At 47.4% G+C, this 8,605-nt stretch overlaps 1 protein-coding gene across 16 annotated transcripts in view; it reads left to right on the forward strand.

Moving 5' to 3' along the window:
• ARHGAP32 (Rho GTPase activating protein 32) overlaps positions 1–8,605 on the forward strand; it is a 236,312-nt gene that overhangs the window by 136,003 nt on the left and 91,704 nt on the right. For 14 of the 16 annotated variants that reach the window (XM_085560079.1, XM_085560081.1, XM_085560069.1 and 11 more), the window contains one exon: positions 8,196–8,282. The exons of the other annotated variants lie outside the window; for them this stretch is intronic. In XM_085560079.1, the coding sequence (XP_085416205.1) occupies positions 8,196–8,282 (87 nt within the window). The remainder of the gene's footprint in view (positions 1–8,195; positions 8,283–8,605) is intronic. 16 annotated transcript variants of the gene reach the window in all.

Below are 8,605 nucleotides of genomic sequence, written 5' to 3' on the forward strand. Positions count from 1 at the left end.
CCTCTTAATTTACTCAGTGTGAGTTCTTGCATAAAACCCAACCTCTGAGTACACCTGTGATTGCATGGGAACTTGTGTCTGCTGGGAAAGGGATGTGCTCTGTCCAGCTCTGGGACTTCCCTTGAAAGAAGGTCCTGGAGTGGCTGGAGCCAGTCCAGAGTGGCCACGGAGCTGCCCCAGGGCTGGAGCCAGGCTGGGAGAGCTGGGGGTGCTCACCTGGAGAGGAGAAGCTCTAGGGAGAGCTCAGAGCTCTGCCAGGGCCTGAAGGGGCTCCAGGAGAGCTGGAGAGGGACTGGGGACAGGGGATGGAGGGACAGGACACAGGGAATGGCTCCCACTGCCAGAGGGCAGGGAGGGATGGGATATTGGGAACTGGGAATTGTTCCCTGGGAGGGTGGGCAGGCCCTGGCACAGGGTGCCCAGAGCAGCTGTGGCTGCCCCTGGATCCCTGGCAGTGCCCAAGGCCAGGCTGGGCAGGGCTGGGAGCAGCCTGGGACAGTGGGAGGTGTCCCTGCCATGACAGGGGTGGAATGGGATGGGCTTTAAAATCCCTTCCAAGCCAAACAGTCTGGGATTCCATGAGTCAGTTTCACATCTATCCCTCATATCCTCACACATTCCAGGGATGTTTTCTGTTGTAGTGTGCTCGATCCATAGGGAGAAAACAGGCTATCACAGATCACAAATTATCCTGAGCTGGAGGGACCCACAGGATCATCGAGACCAGCCCCTGGCCCTGCCCAGACACCCCAGCAATCCCACCCTGTGATTGAAAAAATCCCATTGTCCAAACCCTCCTGCAGCTCTGGCAGCCTCGGGCCGTGCCCATTCCCTGTGGAGCCTGGGCAGTGCCAGCACCTCTGTGACAGAACCTTTCCCTAAACCCAGCCTAAACCTCCCCTGGCACAGCTCCAGCTGTGTCTCATGTGTCACTGGACACCACAGGGGAGATCTCTTCATGGAGATGTTTTGCCTCTTTACTGCAGAGGTGTCTTGGAGTTTAATTGCAGCATCCAAACCCTTCCACACAATGGTGTCTCACACTACATACAAGACATGCATGGGAACCAGAGAAACACAGAATTCTTGGGTTTGGAAGGGTCCTTAAAGATCAAAAGCTAGCTGTCCTGGGAGAGCTGTGTTTGGATCTCTGCTCACCCTGGTGCTGATGGTGGCTGAGTGGCCAGGGTGGCTCATCCTGGTGCTCCATGGACTGTTCAGGGATAATGGCCAATACTCCAAATGGTTCAGATTAGGAGCAGCGAGGGATTTACTCACACCCCGGGGAGCCTGCAGTAGTGATTGTGTGGCATTACAGGAGATGCATTTTCCTTTTTTCTCTTACCAAGCCCTGTTTGATTTTCTGTGTATTTTTTTTTTTTGCTGCTTTTTGAGCACTGCGTTGGAGCTGTCAAAGGGGTGATTTAGAATAGCAGGGGAAAAAAGGAGAGTCAGATAGAAAAATACTTTTTAAACAGGGCTTTCCTGTCTTTACTTTGATCATTACTTCAGGATATTTATGCTTGGGTAAATAAACCACTCCATGAAGAATGTTCTTTTTCTGCTTTGCAGCCACAGTTGAGGATGAGATGGGAAAGCAGAAGATGGGAAGTGTGTGGGAGGATAATTAGTACATTTAGCAAGATAAAGCTGGAGTGAGGCAAAATAGGCCATATAAATACATTTAGGCTGTCAGAGTAATTAGGTAGAAAATGTTTCCCTGTTTGAGAAGATTTGCCAACTAAAATTGCAGATAGAATAAAATCAAACCTTCACATGTATCAAAAGGCAGGTCTGGAAGATGTCCCGTTACTGGACAAGCTGCTGTGAGTAATGGCCTGGGTAATGAGGGTGAAGTGGGACTTGGACCAGAAGTATAATCTAGGAACTGGTGCAGGAACTGACTGTTGGTGACTGGAGCTAAGAGATGTGGTCAAAGCTTTTCCTTATAGTGAGGCAGCATCTTGGAGTTTAAAATCAGCTTTTAATTTCTTCAGGGTTTGTCCCAAGAATATTTGGGTCTTAGAATTACTGTTTTTAAGCAAGCATGGCTATGTTTCACAGGGAAATGATCTTCCTGCTCCTTGCCCTTGGCCACTAGACAGACTTGCACCCACTGCACACATTCCATGAAGGTGCCTCTGGTCCTGGGGCTTTGCTCTCGTTTGATTTGCTAAATTGCACCAACATCAGAAACTAACAGACATTAAAGTGTGGTGGTGTAGGAAAGGGGAAAAAAAAAAGTAATTTCTAATAGTGTCAGAAAAAAGTTATCAGATGTAACAGTGCTCTGGAAGCTTAATGGACTTTTGCCATGGCCAAGTATGAGCAACAGCAATTCCCATTGCCTGTGGCTGGCTGCCTTCCCCAGTAATTTAACCTGAAATTCCATCCTGGGAAAACATGACAAGATCAGCAGCTATCCTTGGAACAATGACACAACCTCTGCCAAGAAAAGCAGCAGCCTTGCCACTGCCTTACAACTCCTGGCTGAAGTCTTGGTCAGCATTCCTTGTCTCCTGGAGACTCCTGCAGGTGTGAGCTCCTCATCCCACCTGGATTACTGGGCCAGATGCTGCCACTTGGTTCTGTTGGATCCCAGGGGAGAGGGTCTGCTAATGAGGCTCAATTTGCTTGTACTTTACCTTATAATAGCTAAGTTACATTCAGTATATAAATACACTTACACATTTATTGTCTTTTATATTATGGATATAATTTATTACATGAATATAATAATATTTATTATACAAGTAATGCACTCATGTTTATATGCATATATTTAGATACATACCACAGTATAATTATATCAGGTGAAAAATACTGTTGTAAATAGCAATAATTAATATTAAATAATTAATATTTTGAAGCATAGAGAAAGAGCTGTAGGGAGCAGCTGTGTTTTTTTGTCCAGGGAGCTGGGAAGGGGCTCAGGCTGGAGCAAAGGAGGCTCGGGGGGCCCTTGTGGCTCTCACAGCTCCTGACAGGAGGGGACAGCCGGGGGGTCGGGCTCTGCTCCAGGAACAGGGACAGGAGGAGAGGGAACGGCCTCAGGCTGGGCCAGGGGAGGCTTAGATTGGACATCAGGGATAATTTCTTCCTGGAAAGGACTGTCCAGCCCTGACACAGCTGCCCAGGGCCAGTGGTGGAGTCCACATCTCCAGAGGGATTTCAGATCCATGTGGATGTGGGTCAGTGGTGGTTGTGGCAGTGCTGGAGATTCCTCCAGCATCCATGTGGATTTGAAATCCATGAAATCCATGGCTGGACTCCACGATCTCATAGGTTTTTTCAACCTCAGCAGTTCTGTGATTCTCTGAAGTTCCTTCGGCTGACCATGAAATGTATGAGGAACCTTCAGGTCAGGGCCAAAGACAGGCAGGTTTCTGTCACCATCTGTGAGACATGCCAGAAACTCCTCTATCAGCTCAGACTGGTGGTGGATATTTGTGATTTTCCCAATATTTTCCTGTTTGCTCCCTGTGGCTTGAGCCTGTCTCAGTTCTGCACTACCAATGTCCCTAAAGCCTCTTGCAGGAGCCAGTCCCTGGTGTGCCCACACAGCATCACCTTTGAGGTCTTGGCTTTCTGCTGGCTCCCAACCCAGGCATCTTTATCCAAGGAATTTAGATAAAACCTGGGGGGTGCTGAGTGGGGCACTGAAATCAGCTCCAAGAATTGTAGGAATTATTTCACAGGGTTTTGCTGCTTGCTGGAGTGTTATTCCCGGGCTGTGTCCCAGGTCAGTGTAGCTCCACACCTTTGACGTGAGATGGGGTCTCAGTTTAATTAGTTTAATCAAAGTATAAAAGTTTATACCATTACCTGCACAGACAGGTTTGGAGTTTGGAAATGATGATCTGCTCTTTCTATTTGGAAACAAGATTATTTTTCTAGCTTACAGTTCTCATTAATTGTCATCTAATTACTAAATACTTCTCCCATTATATTATAACCTTAATGCTGATTCTGTTGGGGAGGGGGATTTGTTCAGGCTTTTTTGTTTTCTTTTATGTTTTGTTTTCTCTTTCTTACATGCTTTAATTTTATTATGCTCATGGCTTTATGAAGCAAAAGTTGAAGTAAGTTCCACAGACAAATCAAATCTGTGCTTTCCAGGCTTCTCACAAATCACCCTTTCACCAGGAGAACTGGATGATGGAGTTGACATCACTCAGGAAACAAGGAGATGGAAGTTAAAGCTGGCTGAATGAGCTTCCTTTGGCATCTGGGGCTCAGGGGCACCAGGTCTTACCTGGTCAGGATTTAACACGTTGTTAGTAGCCAACAATCCCTGTCCTGTCAACAGACTTATGTAGTGTTTTTCCTGAGATGATTCGTCACAGCTTTTGCTATTTTTAAGAGGAGAACACAAAACTCTGAAGTGGTTGGAAGTAAAAAAAAATATTGCACAGGTCTCAAGAGTTATTTTTAAATTATTTTTAATTCTGAACTCAGCCTCCTGCTTTGTCTCTGTTCTTCCCTACAAAGGAATGACCAATAAATTTTCCTCTGCTGGAGACCTCTTTAATCAGTCCCCTTATCATTCAGCTTGCCAGAGATGAGCCTCTGTCTCAGACATAAACAAGAAGCATTTTTAAGTTTAACCTCCTTGTATATGTGATCAGCATATGTCTTGGCCAGTAAGTTCTTTTGGACAAAAAGAGCCCAAAGCTTGTGGTACAAGTTCTCTGGTAGAGGAAAAATTGCTTGTGTTGAATTAATCATCAGTTTTCAGTGGGTGTGTGCAGGATGGAGGCTCCCAGACTTGTCCCCAGCCATGTAAAGACAAATTTGAGCAATGCCTTGGCATAGTTGCCCACAGGAGCTCTGGCTGTCTCTCCCTGAAAGTGTCCAAGGCCAGGTTGGAGCAACCTGGGACTGTGGAAGGAGTCCCTGCCCAAGAAACCAGATGAGCTTTAAGGTCCCTTCCAACCCAAACCATTCTGGGATTCCCTAATTCTGTAATGTTTTCAAGACTCTGCATTACCCATACACATGGAGCGTGGTGTGACTGTTTTTAAGGCTTTATTTGTTTAGCATAAAATGCTGCCAAGGACAAGTTTAAGACAGTCTAAAGGCCATTTATGAAATCCGTCTTATCCACTCATCCTAGCTAAGCATATATGTTCCAACAATATATGAAGCTAATGGGATCTAATGCCTCATAATTGTTCATCAGGCTCAGGAGGTCTGGCAGCCAATTTCAGTGTGAAGAAGGAACACTGCAGATTATATATTATTAAGTATATGCTGTTCTTCTATGATCAGTTGCAATAAATGCTATTTACAGATTATTTACCTCAGTAAAACACATTGGCACAGTTACAGGGATATCCACCAGGCCCCGCTGGCCTGTGTTCTTTAAGAACACAAAAATCAATGTCCCACTTTTGGAGCCAACCAGATTCTGCCTGTGAGTCATGTTCAGAGTCCAGTAAGGTCAGGAGAGGTCTCTGCTTTGTGCTTGGATTTCAAATCAAGCCTGGGGGCAACTATGCTTTCCAGGATGTTCTGTTTACAAGGAATGCAGCAGCAGGAAAGGCTTTTAAACATCAGGACTTCCATGATTTTTGGGAGAGCTTTGGTGCATGTCTATTAACAAAGCAAGTGCAAACTGAAATGCAAACAAAATGTTCCCAGTCCACGTGGGGACAGGGAACGCGAGCGAATGTTCATCTTTGGGGGCATGTTGCTGTGAGGACAGCTGGATTGCAGGACAAACCCCACAGATTCTCCTGTGTAAACAGTTTCTGTCTCAGTCAGCACGAGGCTGCCTGTGGGAGAGGAGCAGTGTTCAGCTGGTTTTTACAATTCCCCTCTGGAGTCAGATACAGGTGCATGGATCATGGCCATCAGTGGGCTGGGATGTCACTGCTCCCCAGTGAGTTTGTGTGAGCAGGGACCGAAATGGGGCTGGCTGGGAGGCTGTGAACTCCCTGAATGTGATCCTGAGGATGGTCCCCAGGCAGGAGTGCCCTGGGAAGGAAGTTTGCTGTACCTCAGTGTCCTGCTCACACCTCCAGCTGATTGCTGCTCTTCCTGAGGTCTGTGCAGAGCCCTGGTGTGGCTGGAGCCCAGCCTGGTGTCAGTGTGTGAGGGGGAGGATGATGAATTCACCCTGTGCCTTTCTCTACCCAGCGTTCTGCTGCACAGAGCTGGGCCCTGAGTTCCTTTTAGGGAGCTCTGCAGGTGCCTCTTGGTGATTTTGTTACCTGGCTCTTGTGTTTTCAGGGCTTGTGGTAATGAGCTTTGCCACTGAGACGCTCAGTAAAGGGACACCTGAGATTCCCTTGGGACTGGGGGGGTCTGTGTGCCCTCAAGGAGCACAGGAGAGATTAAAGGATGGAAATCTTTCTCCAGGAGTAGGAAATCCACATTTGATTCATAGAATCTCAGAATTGGGTTGTGCTGGAAGAGCCCTTAAAGCCCATCCACTCCCACCCCTGCCATGGCCATCAACTGTCCCAAGCTGCTCCAAGCCCCATCCAGCCTGGCCTTGGGCACTGCCAGGGAGCCAGGGGCAGCCACAGCTGCTCTGGGAAATCTATTTCAGGGCCGTCCTACCCTCACAGGCAAGAATTCCTGCCCAGTCTCCCACCTATCCCTGCCCTCTGGCAGTGGGAGCCATTCCCTGTGTCCTGTCCCTCCATACCTTGTCCCCAGTCCCTCTCCAGCTCTCCTGGAGCCCCTTCAGGCCCTGGAGGGGCTCTGAGCTCTCCCTGGAGCTTCTCCTCTCCAGGTGAGCACCCCCAGCTCTCCCAGCCTTTCCTTACACAAGGGGTGCTCCAGCCTTTGGTTCATCTTTGTGGCCTCTTTGCACCAGAGCTCCTCATACCTGGCAAATGTGGCAAATATTTACAGCTCGTGTGAGCCTTCCTTTACTTCATGCTTTGCGTTTCCTTTAGCTCTAGTTTCCAAACTCAGTAGCACTTCAGATGTGACCTTTGATAGCAAAGAATGATGATAAAGGTGAGGGGAAGGTGCAATACAGAAGCAATGGTTGTGTTTAATCCCATTAATAGCAACAGCCTATGCTGGTAATAAATTGTACAGATCCAAAGACTTTCTTTGGACCAAGAGTGTTGTTAATTACCTGTCTACAGCCATCAGAAAAGAAGTTAGAATCCCAGGAGCTGGGTTGGTGAAGGGAGAGGGCTGAATCCATGTGTGGTGGAACTTCCCTACAGAGAAAAGGGAGATTCTGGCCAAACAAAGTTAAATCAATTCCAGGTGTCATGGTCATTTGTGTGGAGAGAACTTTGCCTTCTTTGTCCCTCTTTCATGAGGTGTTTCTCACTACCCACTTCTGATTTTCACTTGCTTACATTCATTAAATACAGCAGCGTGGGATTCTTCTCCTCAGCCTTTTTTCACTTCTGCTTTCATTTGTTTCAGGATTTTTTTGCTCTTGGCTAATTGGGATTTTTTACAGCCTTTTAAGTTTTATGTACACATTTCCTTTATTTATTTGCTTTGCAAACAATCTTAACTTGCTTACAATTATTTCTAATTTGTGCTCTCAGAGAGATCATGAAACATAAACCATTTTAGTGGGATAACAGGGCCAGGAGTAGGATGCTCCAGGCTCAGTCCGTGTGCAGGAATCTCTCCTCACTGCTCTCACACAAACACATCTGATGATGCAGTTAATGACTCTGGGTGTGATGAATGGTGCTGTAAAACTCTGCTGGGGTGAATTGCTTGACAGCACTGAAATTGAGAGATGTGTTTTATTATCTAATGTCTGCCTGAATGTATTAAATAAAAAACTAAAAAATGTGGGGAGGGGATAGAGAGAAGCACTGTTCTATATTCACTATCCATGAATATTTATAGAGATATTTTCAGTGAACAATTAATTTTGCAGACTTCTAAGCTGGAGGGTTTAATTCCTGCTTCAAAGTATTTGCTTCCCCATAACTGTTTCATTTTTGAACCGTATTTTTATTTTTAACCTGTCAGGTGAGGTTCCAGGATCCGGTGGCATTGCAGGGTCTGTGTGTGCTGAGTGTCTCTCCTGTGGCAGCTCCAGCCAGACAAGCCCTTCCCTGATTCCCTGATTGCCTGATTCCCTGAGACCCAGCATGTGTGGGGGCGAGCTGCTGTGGGTGCTGAGCTCTGTTCTGTGCCTGTTTGTGCCCCTCACTGACCTGCTCATCTCTCTTCTCTCCCTGTCTCCTCCCTCGCTGCAGCTCTCACTCCCAGAGGAGCAGAACGAAGTGACGAGGAATGGCTGTGAGTCCAAGGAGCTGGTGTACCTGGTGCAGATCTCCTGTCAGGTAAAGGCCCTGTTTTCTCTCCCCAGCCTGGGTTTCATTCTCTGTCCCACACAGCTCCAGCATGTTGGGATATGTCGCTTCCCTGTGCTGTGTCTGGGGTTTTCCACCTCTTCCCTGGCTCGCTCCCCCAGGGATGCTGCCTGTGGTGGTGCCACCAGCACATTTTGGGACAGGAGAAAAATTGAGGGGAGAAAAAGGAGAGTGTGAAGCAAATAATCCTTACTGATGCCCGGGGTGAGCCAGAAACAGCAGTGGCTGTGCCCAGGCTGAGGTCACTTTGGGGGGAGCACGGACACCTGGACACACCAGTGACCCCACCAGGG

The sequence above is a fragment of the Lonchura striata genome, chromosome 24 (assembly GCF_050655825.1).
Source record: "Lonchura striata isolate lonStrDom1 chromosome 24, ASM5065582v1, whole genome shotgun sequence".
Taxonomy (NCBI): Eukaryota; Metazoa; Chordata; class Aves; order Passeriformes; family Estrildidae; genus Lonchura; species Lonchura striata.